Source organism: Mya arenaria, chromosome 15, assembly GCF_026914265.1.
Source record: "Mya arenaria isolate MELC-2E11 chromosome 15, ASM2691426v1".
Taxonomy (NCBI): Eukaryota; Metazoa; Mollusca; class Bivalvia; order Myida; family Myidae; genus Mya; species Mya arenaria.
The window spans coordinates 17,840,715-17,860,905 of NC_069136.1; the positions used below are offsets into that span (position 1 = coordinate 17,840,715).

A 20,191-nucleotide genomic window follows, 5' to 3' on the forward strand; every position below is an offset into this window, starting at 1 on the left:
TGCTTTACCTGCCTTTATGTGACCGTATATACGCCTTTGCTACACCACCTTTTATGTGACCGTATATACGCCTTTGCTATACCACCTTTCAAGTGACCGTTATACGCCTTTGCTTTACCTGCCTTTATGTGACCGTATATACGCCTCGTTCATCACTTTTCAAGTGAAAGTATGTATGCCTTACACCTCCCTTAATGTAACTGTCTTTACGCTTTTCTTATACCACTATTCATGTGACTGTATATACTATGGATGGCAACGAGTAGTAAAATTGGTACTAGAGTACTCGGACAATCTTCCCATCGAGTACTCAGCTACTCGATTACTCGGATAACATGAATTGGTTTTCGGGAATGATAAGTTCGTGTATACATATATCATTCATGTACTTCGTGCGTTGGTCGTAATATTGGTCATTTAAATCTTTAAATAAGACTGTCACTATATACCTTAACAGAAAAAAATCTGATTCGTCTGTAAATAGTGTTTTTGGTGAAATTCATAAAAAGGTTTGTTTTTTCCAAAACTCGAGGAGTGATTTGGTATTCGTTGCCATCCCTAGTATATACGACTTTGCTACACCATCTTTCAAGAGGCCATATATATATGTCTCGGCAATACCACGTTATGTGACTATATACAGCTTTGCTATATAACCTTTTATGTGACTATATACGCCTTCTACACCACCTTTCAAGTGACAGTATGTATGCCTTTGTTACACCTCCCTTTATATGACTGATATACGCCTTCGCTACACAACCCTTCAAGTGATCGTATTTGGGGACGCCTTTTACGCCATTGCTATACCACCTTTCATGTCACCGTACATATATGTATGCCTTTGCTACACCACTTTTTATGTGACCGTATAAACGCCTTTGCTACACCTCTTTTTAAGTACCGTATATATGCCTTTGCTACACCACCTTTCAAGTGACCGTATATAGGCCATTGCTACACCACCTTTCATGTGACCATATATACGCCTTTGTCACACCACCTTTTATGTGACTAGGCATTTGCTACACCACCTTTTATGTGACCGTATATACGCCTTTGCTATACCCCCTTTCCTATGACCGTATATATGCCTTTGCTACACCACCTTTCATGTGACCATATATATGCCTTTGCTGCACCACCTTTCATATGACCGTATATACGCCTTTGCTATACCCCCTTTCCTATGACCGTATATATGCCTTTGCTACACCACCTTTCATGTGACCATATATATGCCTTTGCTACACCACCTTTCATGTGACCGTATATACGCCTTTGCTACACCACCTTTTATGTGACCGTATATACGCCTTTGCTACACCACCTTTTATGTGACCGTATATACGCCTTTGCTACACCACCTTTTATGTGACCGTATATACGCCTTTGCTACACCACCTTTTATGTGACCGTATATACGCCTTTGCTACACCACCTTTTATGTGACCGTACATACGCCTTTGCTACACCACCTTTTATGTGACCGTATATACGCCTTGGCTACACCACCTTTTATGTGACCGTATATACGCCTTTGCTACACCACCTTTTATGTGACCGTATATACGCCTTTGCTACACCACCTTTCATGTGACCGTATATACGCCTTTGCTACACCACCTTTTATGTGACCGTATATACGCCTTTGCTACACCACCTTTTATGTGACCGTATATACGCCTTTGCTACACCACCTTTTATGTGACCGTATATACGCCTCTCCTGCACCACCTTTTATGTGACCGTATATACGCCTTTGCTACACCACCTTTTATGTGACCGTATATACGCCTTTGCTACACCACCTTTTATGTGACCGTATATACGCCTTTGCTACACCACCTTTTATGTGACCGTACATGCGCCTTTGCTACACCACCTTTTATGTGACCGTATATACGCCTTTGCTTTACCCCCTTTCCTATGACCGTATATATGCCTTTGCTACACCACCTTTCATGTGACCATATATATGCCTTTGCTGCACCACCTTTCCTGTGACCGTATATATGCCTTTGCTACACCACCTTTCATGTGACCATATATATGCCTTTGCTTTACCCCCTTTCCTATGACCGTATATATGCCTTTGCTACACCACCTTTCATGTGACCATATATATGCCTTTGCTGCACCACCTTTCCTGTGACAGTATATACGCCTTTGCTTTACCCCCTTTCCTATGACCGTATATATGCCTTTGCTACACCACCTTTCATGTGACCATATATATGCCTTTGCTGCACCACCTTTCCTGTGACAGTATATACGCCTTTGCTTTACCCCCTTTCCTATGACCGTATATATGCCTTTGCTACACCACCTTTCATGTGACCATATATATGCCTTTGCTGCACCACCTTTCATGTGACCGTATATACGCCATTGCTACACCACCTTAGTGTGACCGTACATGCGCGTTTGCTACACCCCCTTTTCTGTGACCGAAAATATGCCTTTGCTACACCACCTTTTATGTAAACGTATATACGCCATCACTACCACCTTTTATGTGACTACATATGCCTTTGCTGCACTACTTTATGTGACCGTGTATTGCCTTTGCTACACCACCTTTTATGTGACTATATACGCCTTTGCTAAACCACCTTTCATGTTTCAGTATATACGCCTTTGCTGCACCACCTTTCATGTTTCAGTATATTCGCCTTTGCTACACCACCTTTTATATGACCGTGTATTCGCCTTTGCTACACCACATTTTATGTGAACGTATATACGCCATTGCTACACCACCTGTTATGTGAACGTATATACGCCTTTCCTACACCCCCTTTTCTTTGACCGTACATGCGCGTTTGCTACACACCTTTCAAGTGAACGTATGTATGCCTTTGCGACACCACCCTTTATGTGACCGTATATACCCCATGGCTACACGCTTTGCTACACCACTTGATGTGACCATAAATACACTTATTCTCCATCACCTTCCATGTGACCGTTTTACGCCTTTGCTACACCTACCTTTTTGTGACAAAATACACGCCTTTGCTACACCACCTTTCAAGTGACCATATGAATGCCTTGGCTAGACCTCCCTTTATGTAAATGTCTTTATGCCTTTCCTATACCACCCTTCATGTGACTGTATATACTTGGGATGGCAACGAGTAGTAAAATTGGTACTAGAGTACTCGGACAATCTTCCGATCGAGTACTCGATTACTCGGATAACTTCAATTGGTTTTTGGGAAAGACAAGTTCGTGTATACATGTACTTCGTGCGTTGGTCGTAATATTGGTCATTTACATCTTTAAATAAAGACTGTCATTATGTACCTTAACAGAAAAAATCAATAAGAAAACAAATAATGTTCCATGCTTTTAATTTGGCCTTTTCATTGCATTTTATACATCCATATTAAATGTACTAAAATATAAATGGAAAGTAAAATTAGGATCACATTCGAACGTCTAGATGATCGAGACTACACTCAATAATGAACAAAATTCAGAATTTCAATGAAGAAAATTATTTATAAATTTGTTTAGTGTTGTTTACGCTATGAAATAATATTTAAACTGACCGTTTCCATACTGAAATATTGTTGTTTACCTCATTCATATCCATAATTCCTGAATTAAGATATCCACCAATCAATTGTGATAATCATTGCAAACAAAACGCCCATTCAAGAATCATTGCTCTTTTCTTTTTCGCTCGTCAACGTCCATTGTTTGGTGAACTCTCTAATTGGTAAACAATACAATTGTGTAGGAGATTTACCGATATCGAAACTTCGCTAATTGACACCAGTGCCATTTGCAAATTAGGGCCCTTTATTGCAACCCTCACAACTAGTTAATTAGTACAATTAATTTATTAGGGTCAATTGTGTCCACAGCGGGTATTAGAGGGATCGTAAATTGTCTTCTTGGAAACGCGCCCGATCTGATTCTTACGTCTGTAAATCATGTATTTGATGAAATTCATAAAAAAAATATTTTTTTGTTTCGAATACTCTAGGAGTGATTTGGTACTCGGGTGATTGATCGAGAACTCGGGTACTCGTTGCCATCGCTAGTTTAAACGCCTTTGCTACACCATCTTTCAAGTGACCATATACATTGTATATGCCTTTGCTACACCACGTTATGTGACCGTATATACAGCTTTGCTACATAACCTTTTACGTGACCGTGTATACCTTTTGCTATACCACCCTTATTGTGTCCGTATATACGCCTTTGCTACATCTCCCTTTATGTAACTGTATATACGCCTTTGCTACACCGACATTTATATGACTGATATACTAGTATGCCTTTCCTACAACACCTTTTATGTGACGCTTTTACACCATTGCTACACCACCTTTCTTGTGACCGTATATACACCTTTGCTACACCACCTTGTGACCGTATATACACCTTTGCTACACCACCTTTCTTGTGACCGTATATACACCTTTGCTACACCACCTTTCTTGTGACCGTATATACGCCTTTGCAACACCACTTTTTTATGTGACCGTCAATACACCTTAGCTACACCTCCTTTTAAGTACCGTATATACGCCATTTTATACTGTTTTCAAGTCACATGGGATGATGTCACCATTTATGTGTGCTCTCATAAACAAATCATCTACATAGTTGTAAAACGACCTATACACCTTTTCGCTTCACTATTTTCAGGTTAGCCTGGGTTACCTTCCCTTACCATTTCATTATCGGTATGTTTATTCAGTACTCTTGTTGTGCAGAGTACGCTGGGTACCAGACAATTTTCAGATTACCTCAAGTAGAACTTGGCTACATAAGTTTTATGTGACCTCAAATGCACCATTTTCGCGTGACTTCATACACCTTTGTTCTACCATTTTCATTTTAACTACTATATTTTCAAGTGAGGTTATACACCCTAGCTACACATATACGACTGCTATATCATTTATAGCGACCTTTAATAAACAATTTTCAAGACGGCTCGTATAGACTTTGCAAGACCAGTTTCACATGTAAGTATACACCTTGACCAGAATATTTTCAAATAAAGTCTCGTATATGCCTTTGCTACACCATTTTCACGTGAACTCGTGGACTAACAAAAGACAATGACTGTAAATAGCTGAAATACTGTTATTGTTCATATACATAGCACGTCCTCTCATTGTGCTTGACCATTGTTTGAAGCCATCAAGTAGTTTCCAAGTTGATCCCCGGACAAGAACACTTCACAAAGGGCAATAACTCTGAAACTCTGCAATTTGCTAAAATAGAGCTATGATTCTTGTTTACTGCACTTCCCTCCTTTGTGTTCCACCACTGTATGAATTTTCAATAAATTTCATCCAGTAGTTTTCAATATTTTGTCTGGACAAGTTTGAAAACAAACAACACAAAGAAGGACAATAACTGTAATTTGCTGTAATAGCGTTATTGTTCTTGTACACTGCACTTCCTCTCATTGTCCTTTCCCGTTGAATGAAGTTTTATAAAATTCCATCAAGTAGTACTCCAGTCATGAAAAACCGTTAAAAACACAAGTTGCCCTTGTAAAAACTTCAACCAAACTTAAGTCGATCAAGGGCTAAAACTGTGTTCACAAGCCTTCGAGTAGCTTTGAGAAATGTCAACGTCTTGATAACAAGAGTGAATACTTTGTTGTAAAACTTCCCAATTGTTGCAAAATAGGAAAGTTGAAACAAATTAAAGATTTAGAATAATTAATTTATTTATAAATGCTATTCGCATGATAGGTAGCATTTTATGAACTAGTAGCATTCAATGTATATTATAGTATGATAAGTATAAACAGGAGCTGTCACAGTATTTGACAGTATTTGACGAATGCCCCCGAATGTGACATTGACCTACGAACAAGGTCAGTACATGAAAAGTTGATCTTGCCTTTACGTGTCAAATACATATGGCAAGTTATTTTAAATTGCCTCTGAACATAAAAAAATACCACCCATACTTGACAACCTACACTGTTATGTCCTTATATTCAGAATTCCCTTGTAAATAAACACGTGTATCTTTCACCTTAGAGGTAGGGACACGGGTCTTGCACACGACACGTCGTCTTCGTATGTGGAACACATGTAGCAAGTTATTTTAAAATCTGTCCATACAAGAGAAAGTTACAGCCCGGACACGACAACCTATACCCTATGTCCTTGTATGCAGCACTCCATTGTGAATAAACACTAAGTGTGACCTTGACCTTTGAGGTAGGGACACGGGTCTTGCACGCGACACGTCGTCTTGGTATGCAGAACACATGTGGCAAGTTATTTTAAAATCTGTCCATACAAGGGAAAGTTACAGCCCGGACACGACAACTTATACTCTATGTCCTTATATGCAGCACTCCATTGTGAATAAACGCTATGTGTGACCTTGACCTTTGAGGCAGAGACACGGGTCTTGCACGCGACACGTCGTCTTGGTATGTGGAACACATGTGGCAAGTTATTTTAAAATCTGTCCATACAAGAGAAAGTTACCGCCCAGACACGACAACCTATACTCTATGTCCTGACTTTGAGGTAGGGACACGGGTCTTGCACGCGACACGTCGTCTTGGTATGTGGAACACATTTGGCAAGTTATTTTAAAATCTGTCCATACAAGGGAAAGTTACAGCCTGGACACGACAACCTATACTCTATGTCCTTATATGCAGCACTCCATTGTAAATAAGCACTAAGTGTGACCTTGACCTTTGAGGTAGGGACACGGGTCTTGCACGCGACACGTCGTCTTGGTATGTGGAACACATTTGGCAAGTTATTTTAAAATCTGTCCATACAAGGGAAAGTTACAGCCTGGACACGACAACCTATACTCTATGTCCTTATATGCAGCACTCCATTGTAAATAAGCACTAAGTGTGACCTTGACCTTTGAGGTAGGGACACGGGTCTTGCACGCGACACGTTGTCTTGGTATGTGGAACACATGTGGCAAGTTATTTAAATATCTGTCCATACAAGAGAAAGTTACAGCCCGGACACGACAACCTATACTCTATGTCCTTATATGCAGCACTCCATTGTGAATAAACACTAAGTGTGACTTTGACCTTTGAGGTAGGGACACGGGTTTTGCACGCGACACGTCGTCTTGGTATGTGGAACACATTTGGCAAGTTATTTTAAAATCTGTCAATACAAAGGAAAGTTACAGCCAGGACACGACAACCTATACTCTATGTCCTTATATGCAGCACTCCATTGTGAATAAACACTAAGTGTGACCTTGGCCTTTGAGGTAGGGACACGGGTCTTGCAGGCGACACGTCGTCTTGGTATGTGGAACACATGTGGCAAGTTATTTTAAAATCTGTCCATACAAGGGAAAGTTACAGCCCGGACACGACAACCTATACTATGTCCTTGTATGCAGCACTCCATTGTGAATAAACACTAAGTGTGATCTTGACCTTTGAGGTAGGGACACGGGTCTTGCACGCGACACGTCGTCTTGGTATGTGGTACACATGTGGCAAGTTATTTTAAAATCTGTCCATACAAGAGAAAGTTACAGCAGCACTCCATTGTGAATAAACACTAAGTGTGACCTTGACCTTTGAGGTAGGGACACGAGTCTTGCACACCACATGTCGTCTTGGTATGTGGAACACATGTGGCAAGTTATTTTAAAATCTGTCCATACAAGGGAAAGTTACATAGACGGACGGACGGACAGACAGACGGACGGTGCGATTTTAATATGCCCACCTTCGGGGGCATAAAAATTAAAGATTTAGAATAATTTATTTATAAATGCTATTCGTATGATAGGTAGCATTTTATGAACTAGTAGCATTCAATGTATATTGTAGTATGATAAGTATAAAAAATTAAAGATTTAGAATAATTAATTTATTTATAAATGTTTTTCGTATGATAGGTAGCATTTTATGAACTAGTAGCATTCAATGTATATTATGGTATGATAAGTATAATGTATCACTTAATGTGTATTAATGGAACATGATATATCTGTAAGATAAGTAGCACTTTATGTCTAGAAATAGAACATGATATATTTTTATGATAAGTAGCACATTATGTCAATTCAACTGAACGTAAAATATCTGTATGAAAAGTAGCATTGAATATCTATTATGTATCATAAATATAATGCATCAATGGAACATGATATATCGATATGATCAGTAGCCCTTAATGAGTATTGATAGAAATATTATATCTGTATGATTAGTAGCACTTAATGTATCTTTGTGAGAGGTAGCATTTAATGTATATGTGGACAGTGATGGGTCTGTAAAATTAAACTCTGAACACAGACTGTAAGTTTCACATACTTTTACAGAACCAGAGTTTTTGTTAATATAACAATTATTTTCATTTATTTTCTCGCCTTATTTTGCAAAAAAAAATTAAACTTAATGAAATGATTTAAATGACAGCACCGCAGAACAAATGCCAAAGGCTCATCCAATTTGTTTTCGAAAAGGGGCACAACTGGACAATTATTGAAGTCAAGAGTTATGGGCCTTGCTTTATGTCTCTGGCAACATGTGTACCAAATTTCATGTGATTTTTAAGTTATGGCTGAGATTTTTGCCTTCCGGCTTTGTTTCGTTCAGTCTATTTATATTAATGATAAATTGATATATATGACTGTCAGAGGTTTTTGCCATTTATTTTGGTCAGAAAGGGGCATTAATCTACAGATATTACAGTCAGAAATCATGTGGGTATTTTCACTGGCGGCATGTGTACCATGTTTCATTTGAACTGTTTTTGAGTTAAAGACAAGGTTCAAGTTTTGCTTGAAGCTGACAATGACCTCAAAGCTATCACAATACAATGACTATTTCTTTGAAGAAAAGACAAGCATCAGTATCACTCAAAAGTCTAATTTTAATATAAATCTACAGCTTTTTTGTGTCCATTTTGGCAAGCCATTTGTAAGATAAGTCTCTTCAAATTGGACAGGCCCAACTTTCAGTCTTAGTTTGACCATTTTAAATCAACAGATTGCATTATATTAAAAAAACATGTATTCAATTGGCCTAACATGAAAAACTTAAGTGTCAGTTCCAAGGTCCATAAATACATATATTTGCCAATCGTTTTAAATATTTAATAATTAAGGGGAAAAAGCTTGGTTTTACAGTATGTATAACACACAATAATAATGGGATTCAAACAAAGATTCACATATTAATTAATATGTTTCACAAAGCAGTTTCACAAAGCAACATAGACTTCCTTTGCAACATGTTTCAGTTTACATGTTAACAAATTCTTGAAGCCTTTGCCATTGGCAATTCATGGCAATTAAGTCAATTATCACAGCTGTTGTCATAGACACAAATTCCTTTCTCCTGGCACCAAATACTGTCTGGCTGTTCGAGACTTGATCTCAGATTTATCAGGTGTATCTGTCTGCCCGACGTCTTCGTAAGTCATCCAAGTCTGGATACAACCTCTCCTCACCATTTGGTCCTGAAATCAAAGAGAGGCATAGAATGCTGGAGTCTGGTTCAATCAAGATCTTATTCGTCAGTTGTAATTCTCTTAAGAGTTATTACAATTTCTTTACATCAAATATTAAAACATATTGGTAGTACGGACCATACTCAGAAAAGTGTACTGCCCATTAAGTGAGTTAAAGCTGCACTCTCACAGATTTACCATTTTTACTTTTTATTTTTTGTCTTGGAAGAGCTAATTTTTGCATACATATCTGCAAACCATTGATATAAGACTGCTGACAAAAAATCAGATCGTAGATTTTCATATTTCCGTTCGAAAATTAATGTTATATGGTCTAAACCGTTACTAACGGTTTAAGAAAAATGCATAAAAGATTAATGTTTGAACTGAAATATAAAAATCTGCGATCTAAGTTTTTGTCAGGAGTCTTATTTAACTGGTTTCCATGATTTTCGCAAAAATTGGCTCGTTCCAAGACAAAAAATTAAAAAGTTGTCAACATGTTCAATCTGTGAGAGTGCAGCTTTAAAGTTCAGAAAAATAAGAAAGCAAATTGCTTCTTAAAAGTAAATTTATAGCTACTGTGTTACTTATTAATTTGCGTGCTCATATGGGTTACAAACAGATACATTATTCAAATAATTATTCCACATTAAAATTGTATTTAATTATTGTGTGTTCTTAATGTCGGTAAAGACTTAAATAAAAAGATGTTGATACTGCCTTGTTCAAGAATCATTGTAGTATTTATTAAAATCGGTCGATATGTACATCAGTATTATTTGTTTGTCAAATGAAAGAGAGATAATAAAATTTGTTTGCACACACATACACACAGAAAACTAGAAATGCTATTATGAAATATTGCGATTATGTTTCAACCAAAATGTAGGACATAAATATCATACTAGGATCCTCGGAGTGTATGAAACATACCACTTGCATATTTTCATGTATTTTTCAATATTTAAGTTTAAGTTGGATTTCCTCTTTTTTATAGTATATCTAGTATGTGTTTCTGTAATTGTATATCTTTTTATGTTAATTCTTATGAACCGGTACTTAAAAGTACAATAACTCCGATGCAGAGAATAAACATATTCATTAGGCATAATTTGACTTATTCAAGAACCAACAGTAGCTGTACATGTGTATCAATAAAACATGCTTATCGGTTTGTCATGTACTTTGTCATGTACTTAATAAAAGAAAGTTGCTAATCTGTGGCACATGTCCGCTGTATAATGACAGACATAAATGTTTATTGGCTTTAAAGTGTTCAGCACATTTTTAAAGGCAATGTTTAAACTCACTAAAATTTTCTTGCTGACTCTGCCGTGTGGCCCGTCTGATCTGCTCTTCTTCACTCAGTCCACCTGTATAATCCTCATACATTCTCTCTGATCCACGGCCTGCAGTAAAACAAAGCCAAATGCATGATGGAACTCTCAAAAAAGGCCGGCAGACTGTCAATTTATAAAATCCAACCAAGTAAAGAAGGATTTGGACCAGACAAAACATGACTGATGGATGTAATGATGAACATGATTCCTATATAGCTCCCACTTTACTTCATGAAGCAGGGTATAATAATGTTTTCATACACTATCAATCAATGGCTAAGCATTGAATTTACTTTGATGTCCATGCCACTTATAAATTATTATTCCCTGGTAGAAATTATAACCTTTGCTAAGATTTAAATACACCTAGCATTTAACATGACATATAAATTATAATTACAATGAATTATATGAATTACAAACAATTTCATGAGAATAATGATTGACAATTCTACCATTAAACAAGAACCAATCAATAGCCATTCTCTTTAATACACACCTAAGCACAATGCAATACATTTCGATAGAGGTAAATACTACATTGTGATTAAACCCTTTTTATTTTATTTAGATTGAGAGAGCTATCACTCAATATTAACAAGAGCAGCACAGATGAATTCTAATGCCTGTATGTTTTTTTCAGCCAATCATGGGAATAATTCGAAAGCAGAGTTCTCCACAATACACACACATATAAAGTTAAAAGATTGTCTCCCTGTCAAGAGTTCTGGACCACGCTACACATGGGCTCTGGGTACATGATTGTACTTAGTTTCATTTAGAAAAGTTGAAGCATTTTTTAGTAATGGCCTAGTTTTTTACCCAACATGCACCAATTTGAAACTCATTAAAGCAAAATTCCAACCCCAAGTTTCAGACTGACTGTTGCAGCTAGATGAGAGCAAAATAAGGAGATTCAAAAGCTTGCCTGTTTCTTTTTGTAAAACGATGAACATAACTAGATGTTCAATGAATGGGCTTATAAAATTAATAAATATTATAAGTCATAGTTATAGGACTATTTACACTTGAGCTTATGCACCAGTCCATTGTAACCACAGCCCCCCCAGGTCCGGAGAATAGCAGGGAGTTTGACTTTCAGTCCAGCCAAGCCTGTGTAAAATTCACCCCCTACGGGAACAAACTGTTGGTCAAATCCCTGCTCCCCAGGGACCTTAGGTAAAACCCATTCTCCGCTATATTTGGCGCAAAGACAAAACCACCGCATTCACCCGGCACCGTTGGGCCACCTGGAAGGTAAAAACACGGCCCATTTCCCGGGCTATCCCTGGTATACCCCGGGGGGGGGGGGGGGGGGGGGGGGGGGGGGGGGGGGGGCATGGTTACAATTGACTGTGGCATTACCATGACTGGTAACATGTGTTCAAAGTTTGATACAAGAGGACTTTGATTTATGGCCAAGGTTAAATGGCTAGTATTCCGTCGCCAAAGACAACAATGAAGACAAAACTATGCTGATCATTTGAATAGACTAGCTTATCAAGAGAGACACAATGCAAATGTACTTGTCTGCTGTTTTTTTCCGGTGTCAACCAAGTGATGAGGAAAACACCGACAACACACCAAGGCTTTAACAATACTTGACAAAAAAAGAACACAAAGCTTAAAAACAAACGATGATAATGCACAGAAGGCATCTACATGTAGATTAATATCAATACTCAACATAAACATCATGACTGGGTGCTAAAAATGTTACAAAAAATATAATGGACATACCTGTTGTATAACCCCGACCAGTTGGCTGTCTGTTTGTTGTACCTTGAGTATATGTATAAGATGGCTCTGAAACATGAAAAACAAGATTTCACAGATAGTGAAGATCCAGACTGGTTTCATGACACATCTCATTCAGAGCATACTGTATTGAAACTTATACTTGATAAGTTGCTTAACAAAGGATTATTGTTCAGAACTTAGTTCAAGTTGGCAATGTTATTAGCATCATCAGTGTTAACTTGTAAAATTGATGATGTGCTAATATATTTAAATAGAACAAGCAGTATCAATGTAATTTTCAGAGTAGAAAATTCAGAAAGCTTTAACAATGATTACATTAACAACATCATCACTTTTAACATAGTTTTCACCAGAAGGCCCATGGTTATTAAAGTTCTGTATAAAATGCAAATATATTTAGATAACGACAAAGCAGAGAAAATGCTGAATAAGCATTATCCAAAAAGATGGAAGAATGAGGCTTTGGAAAATTTCATTAATTTTCAACAAGTAAAAAAATGTTGAGCTTGTGATGAAAGCTCCATTTTGAGAGGCCTTATAAGAAAGTTCCCATGGTAACCTAAAACCCCATCGTTGAGAGGCGGACTCCTAAACCATTAGACCCCTTTACCCCGTAACAACACAAAAATTTAATAATATTTATTACTGGCAACACTGTTGAAAATCGACCATTAGTGAAAACGATAATCTATTTTAAACTTAGGAAATAAATAAGTTAATCCAGTTCCCAGAATAAGACAAATTGAGTTTCCACTAATTATTTTTAATTCATTATGTGTCCATTTCAAATTATTTGCCTATTCTGCTTTTTCTTATGCATTTTGTTACTCGTCTATTCTTAAAACATATGCTTTTTCTATGATATTAATTGTGTACTTATCTCAACTCAGACAGTGTGGGTTCAAACCCATCATGGAATTTTCTCATGGCCTCTCAAAATGGATGTCCCCAGAACTGACTGTAAACAGTTCTCTTTAATATTGAGGCGAAATAATTTAGTATAAACTAAGACTACAACATTTATATTTACCTGGTGACATAAAACCATCCATGATCATCTTCAAAGGACCTTTAATGTACAAAACTCCAACCAAAATCCCAGCCAAGTGACCTAAAACAGCAATATAAAACTGATAGAAAGTATGTGGATACTTACTTCTTATGTTTGAAATATTAAAATGAATCTAAAGATGCTCTTTTCATACGGCTCCTGATCCAAATCGCTGCATTCAACATATAAGGCAAGTCTTTGCCAGTAGTAAATATAATAATTTAATAATGTGTTTGCCAAACTTGTCCTAAATCCTACATTTAGACAAGCCGGCTGTTAAAAATTTAAAAGAGCTTCACAACGAGAATATGAACACTGTTTTTATTCCAATTGAACAAGGGGCAAAACTCAACAATAGTAAAGCCTGAGTTATGTACCTTGCTACACGTGCTCATTTTCTCCTGCAACATGTGTTCAAAGTTTCATACAAATATTTTGAACATAATTGAGTTCTGATCAATTTTAAAGGGTCTTCATGACAACAGGAGGTTGAGGACAACAAAATCAAGGTTATGACAAATCTTGATCTATTTCCTAGAAAAACAGATTATCAAAAGCAAGATTTTGGATAGAAATGTGAACATGGCTATGACAAAATCTTGACCCTTTTCCTTAAAATAGATATAAGAACTAAAAATGCAAGAATGAGGACTTGCTGGAAAAAATTCTAATAAATTCTATAAAAAATGTTAACTGCTATCGTTACCTGTAAATGAGGCATTGGGGTAGATGATCTGTATAAGCCCTAGTTCGAGCCAGTAGATGTAGCGGGATGGCACGGGTATAAATCCCAGGGCGTAGTGGAGCCCGCGGGGCGAGTAGTGAACGGTCAGAACCTTCAAGGCAAATATCACACCTGCACAGGGAAGAAATTAAGTGAAGATGTTTCACAAATTGTAACTATATACATTAAATCAGAGAGTAGTCATTATGAAATAAAGAGCTTGAAAAATCTAAAAAAAAAATCATTTTGATGAAGGTACTATCTTAAATCGACAGTGCCTATGTAATACTAGTATTATATTGTATTTCAAATATTATTTTTATTCAATTTCAACATTTGAGTCTTTAAAGCATTGTTTTGGAAACAGTTACGACCATGGCGTGCCAAAAAAGAAACTTTTAAAATAATTTTTAAAGTACAGCTACAATTAACTTTTTACATCCTATTTAGGCACATATATACATGTATATATTATAAAAATGAAAATTGTTTGCTTCAGTGTAAAATCGCAATATATTTCACTTCGTGTACACCAAAAGTTAACAAAACCCTTCAACTAAATAATTAAGTTTCTTAAGTAAAGCTAAGAATAAGTTTAATTTTTCTGACATGTCAGGGTAGGACTTGCAACTTTTTCTACAAAAGCAAGGTTTACTTTTTCTACAAAAGCAAGGTTTAAAAGAAAACATTATTACAGGGTGTACTTCATTTTTACAATTTTTTAAAATGAAACTTAAACAATAGCTGCACCACTCATAAAATATACCTTTTGGTGCTCACTCGATAAAATATATGTTTTTACACTGAAGCAAACAGTAATCCTTTATAAATTCAAATTACCTGAGAATCCTACTGCACATGTAAGATTGTAGGAATAATCATCAAACACAGTGGCCATCAGCCAGTTGAGAGCCACTAACAGGCCGCTGGATAGAAATGTGAACACAGCCAACATGTAGGCAAAGTAAGGACTCCGGAACTTCCTCTCCAGCATGCTGCCTGAAACAAGACAATTTAGAGTGAAATCACACCACTGGAGAGAAACGTGAACACAGCCAGCAGGTAGGCAAAGTAAGGACTCCGGAACTTTCTCTCCAGCATGCTGCCTGAAACAAGACAATTTAGAGTGAATTAACACCACTGGAGAGAAATGTGAACACAGCCAACATGTAGGCAAAGTACGGACTCCGGAACTTCCTCTCCAGCATGCTGCCTGAAACAAGACAATTTAGAGTGAATTAACACCACTGGAGAGAAACGTGAACACAGCCAGCAGGTAGGCAAAGTAAGGACTCCGGAACTTTCTCTCTAGCATGCTGCCTGAAACAAGACAATTTAGAGTGAATTAACACCACTAGAGAGAAATGTGAACACAGCCAGCAGGTAGGCAAAGTAAGGACTCCGGAACTTTCTCTCTAGCATGCTGCCTGAAACAAGACAATTTAGAGTGAAATCACACCACTGGAGAGAAACGCGAACACAGCCAGCAGGTAGGCAAAGTAAGGACTCCGGAACTTTCTCTCTACCATGCTGCCTGAAACAAGACAATTTAGAGTGAAATCACACCACTAGAGAGAAATGTGAACACAGCCAGCAGGTAGGCAAAGTAAGGACTCCGGAACTTTCTCTCTAGCATGCTGCCTGAAACAAGACAATTTAGAGTGAATTAACACCACTGGAGAGAAACGTGAACACAGCCAGCAGGTAGGCAAAGTAAGGACTCCGGAACTTTCTCTCTAGCATGCTGCCTGAAACAAGACAATTTAGAGTGAAATCACACCACTAGAGAGAAATGTGAACACAGCCAGCAGGTAGGCAAAGTAAGGACTCCGGAACTTTCTCTCTAGCATGCTGCCTGAAACAAGACAATTTAGAGTGACATCACACCACTGGAGAGAAAAGTTACATGGCCAGCAGGTAGGCAAGGTTAGGACTCCGGAACTTTCTCTCTAGCATGCTGCCTGAAACAAGATAATTTAGAGTGACATCACACCACTGCAGAGAAATGTGAACATGGCCAGCAGGTAGGCAAGGTAAGGAAACCTTCTCTCTAGCATGCTGCCTGAAATAACTAGACCATTGAATTAGAATCAACACTCCAGTAGAGAGAAAAACAGGAACACAGTCAGGGATGTTGAACAAGAATCCTTAGGAGAAATTTTAAACAGTGCAGTATTCAGGAGATTTAACAGCTGCAAATTGTTAAAACTGAAGAACAGCCGGGGGTCTGTATGAGTATGAGTGATTCATGCCCAAAAGCAGGGTGAAGTGGCTAAGACCCCTTTAAAAATAATTCATGTTCATTTCAAGGTACTGCTGACTGTTTTTGATGCAAATGTACCAGCAAAAAACTTTTTAAAACAACCGTACAATGGTCAGCAGTTAAAAGCTTTCAATCCTAATTTTTGGATATCTCCTGAAATTAACAACCCCCAAGTATTACTTTAAATCTCTCTTTGAAGTTACGAAATAATTCCTATAATGAAATGGCCATCAGGTTATATAATAAACCATGTATATGTCTCTTACATATTGCCTGAAACAGAATTTTAAGCTACAAACAGAACTAGAATAGCAGTGAAGTAATAAAGAGGCGCACACCCACATATATAGTGTAGCAGTCAACAAGCCTGTTTTTGAAAAGGTTTCTCAGCATTAGATTCCTCTTCTGTCATATTCATCTGCTACATATAATGATTATATCTTCCTGAAATTTGCAACAAACCTGATGATTTTAGTGCTTTTTAAAGAACACTATGAATAATTGCACAGAAGTAAAAATCATTAAATGTTCAATTTAAAATCTTTGTTTTACAGTGTCACTAACCTCACATTATCCTTGTTAACCAGTCATGGTGTTGCAAAACGGTTCCAGTTTTTGACTAATAATTCTACTCAAGTAACCAATTATCAATAGTACATTCAGTTTTTGCCAATACCTTAAATGTAGTTTTTATCTTATTCAATAACTTGTAATCCTTAACAATGCTTATAAATATTATGAGTATGTTTAAAGTTATAAGGTGTTGTTATTGCTTTCCACCATACTGTAAAAGATTAAACCTGAACACTTCCGAATGTATAAATAAATGAACTCAAAATAGAAAATTGGGGAAAAAAACAAGTTTCTGGTTGATTCTATGATCGAGTATAACCAAATACAATTGTTGTTGATTTCAGGCCCAACCATTTAATTTTCGATTATCGGAATCTCACTAACCAGACATGGTTAAGTGTTACCTTTCCAGAGAAGAGAGACCATGTTGAAGTACAGGTGCATGTCGCTGGCGTGTACAAGCGTTCCCAGGAGAAGGCGGCTCCACTGTCGCTGGCTAACCACCAGGTGTGTGCTGATACACACATCACGTACTGACCCAAACCATCGGTCAAGGTCACCAAAGCCCAGGAATATCGCAACCTGACCTTACATAAAGAACAGAATAGGGTTATCTAATTACTTACAAACAAATCAGGAAGATGGTTAATAAATTTCACATCATCAGTTACATAGGACATCTCTTAAAAGTACTTGATTCAGCCGTTATCATTTTACAGGTATAATCTAGTCGAAATAATGGGCACAGCAGTCAAAATAAACACAAGCCCTGCACTGGTAAAATGCTTCCCCGGCTTGCTTAAATTCCATGTTTCACCAGGGCTTGATGAAATTGTTTTTACTAAACACTAGTGCTTGTTCATTCAAAATCCTAAATTCAATGACTGCTCGGGTTCAATTTCATCCTGCAGCTTGTGCCTTCAAATCCAATAAGATACTATTTATAATGTTAATGTTTATACATGTACATCTTTAGTCATAGTAACCAACCTATAATAGATATAAGTGTAACTGGTGGGATTTTGTCAAATCCGAAGTTCATCATCTGCATACCAAGCAGAAGAATTCCAAAGTTTTGCCCTCTTCTACGTCCTCCTCTAAACATTGTGGGTTTCTGAAACAGATCCATGAGTCTGGTAATATACATGTGTGTATATGAATTGATCCAGATCAAATAAGACCTGGCCCAATCTTCTCGAAACATCTTACGTCCGTTATATCAAGATCAAGCTCAACACACTATTTGTGATTTCAGGGCTTTTTCTGCTCAGTTTGGGAAATTTTGCGTCGTGAATATGCCGAAATTGGGAAATTTGACAGTTTAAAGAAAAAGCTGTCTAGTCTCCTGCAAATGAGGAAATGATTTAATATTAGTTAATTTTCCCTTTTAACGATTCACAATGGCTGAAATATCATTCCTTGGGGTGTATTCCGGGGGGGTGGGGTGGGGGGGGGGGGGGGGGCAATGGTTAAAATTGATTGGTGCAAAAGGTAGCCTAAAATAATAGATGTGTTATACGGGATTCTTCCAATCCCTACCGTCTAAACAGGTTTGTGCAAAAAACGGGGGTGTTTGAAAAATATTGAAATTGTATTAAGTGAAGTAATTTATGGTTGAAATTGATATTTAAGGTTTATATTCATATTTTACCATGTAAGTGAAAAGTTATTTTGCAAAGAAACAAGCATTTAATGCATTAAAACACATTGTTTACCTTACCAATAAAATGAAAGTTGACTGACACAGACAACAATTATGTCAAGCGGAACAACTTGATCTATTATCGTCATAACTCGGCCACCTCCGACAAGCTTTGAAATAGACCTTGTAAACACAATCGTTACAACTCAGCCATGGCCGAAATGTTCCGATTGTGATAAAATTGTGCCTTGAAGCCTTGCAGGTGCCCATCAGGTATATATTGTTATGTTCTGACAGAATGAAATGAAGAAAAACCCGTCAAACTTATAATTATTATCATATTCTTTGGATATTAATTTTATTTTTTGTGTACAGAACTAATATAAAATAACATTATCTGGTAATATTTCTTGTTTTTATGATATTTTATAGACGCAATATGCTTTAACCCAGTATCCTGATCAGAATAACTACCGGCTTTTCGTACAAAACAATTTGTACGTGAACAATTTACCATATATCAAAAATCGTAAAATAAATCCATCAATATACAATTATTTGGACTAGTGCAGAAGGTAAAAATTATTAATGACGTGTTTTTTTGCCCCTTTTTTAAATTAAACACAGTATCTTTCACAGGAACAATTCTTTTGATAATTATTAATCATTTTCAAATATTAAAACGACTGTATAAATTGTGGTACATCATGTTTTGGAGTAAGATTGCAACTTTAACCAGAAAACAGTAAATAATCAAAGTTTTAACAATATCTGTACAATACCTGTTAATGGTAATAAAGACAGACAAATAGTCCACACAGATTAAACAAATATTAACCAGGAAACAAAGACTTATGAAAATGCAGTTTCGATTTATAACGACAATATTTTTACAGTCAAAACCGTTCAATTCTACCAGTGTACGAATCACAAGCTCGAATGAAAATGGTACGAAACTGCTTATAAAAATTAGTCTTATTGAAAAGGCAACTAAGGTAAAAGATAGTCATTCTCGCCATAAAGGATACATAACAGTTCAAGTAAAATTACCTTTGTTGACTGTCAGTCCCTGTGAAATGAATTGCAGTAGTATGACTGCGAAATCAATGTTTATTTACATGTGACGTCACCGGAAGTACACGTGTTATTTACAGGTTATATTAAACTAATATTTTGAAAAGTCCTACTTCTTGTGTTTTTCGTGTCGTCTCGATACATCTAAAAAAGTTTAAATTCCAGTCTGTTTTCATTATGAAATTCAATAAAATGCACTAAAGTAGCCATAACTGGTTAGCGAGTCTTCTACATCACTTGAAAATATATTGCTGTACTCCCAATTTAATGTAGAAAGCCGCGACAACTTGATCTTCGAGTTTCTTACC

The 20,191-nt window shown here is 36.9% G+C and overlaps 1 protein-coding gene across 2 annotated transcripts; it reads right to left on the bottom strand.

Annotated features, from left to right (window-relative positions):
- Nucleotides 1-7,850: 7,850 nt before the first annotated feature.
- On the bottom strand, nt 7,851-19,993 carry LOC128220808 (rhomboid-related protein 4-like). 2 transcript variants are annotated; one of them, XM_052929369.1, is made up of 9 exons: nt 19,860-19,993; nt 18,158-18,281; nt 17,572-17,754; nt 15,172-15,330; nt 14,314-14,463; nt 13,587-13,667; nt 12,536-12,601; nt 10,766-10,864; nt 7,851-9,461 (listed from the first exon to the last, which is right to left on the bottom strand). In XM_052929369.1, exons 2-9 carry the CDS (start codon nt 18,270-18,272, stop codon nt 9,388-9,390), a joined length of 927 nt encoding a protein of 308 aa, XP_052785329.1. In that variant the 5' UTR covers nt 18,273-18,281; nt 19,860-19,993; the 3' UTR covers nt 7,851-9,387. The 2 variants fall into 2 exon arrangements, with proteins under 2 accessions (XP_052785329.1, XP_052785330.1); XM_052929370.1 differs by lacking the exon at nt 19,860-19,993 and adding an exon at nt 19,592-19,721.
- Nucleotides 19,994-20,191: the final 198 nt, after the last annotated feature.

Coding starts and splice junctions, on each gene's coding strand:
- LOC128220808 (XM_052929369.1), bottom strand. CDS start 18,272: ATGTTTAGAGGAGGACGTAGAAGAGGGCAAAACTTTGGAATTCTTCTG. Junction 13,668..14,313: donor CCCCAATGCCTCATTTACAG/GTAACGATAGCA, acceptor TTGCTGTTTTAG/GTCACTTGGCTGGGATTTTG. Junction 9,462..10,765: donor GAGTCAGCAAGAAAATTTTA/GTGAGTTTAAAC, acceptor CTTTGATTTCAG/GACCAAATGGTGAGGAGAGG.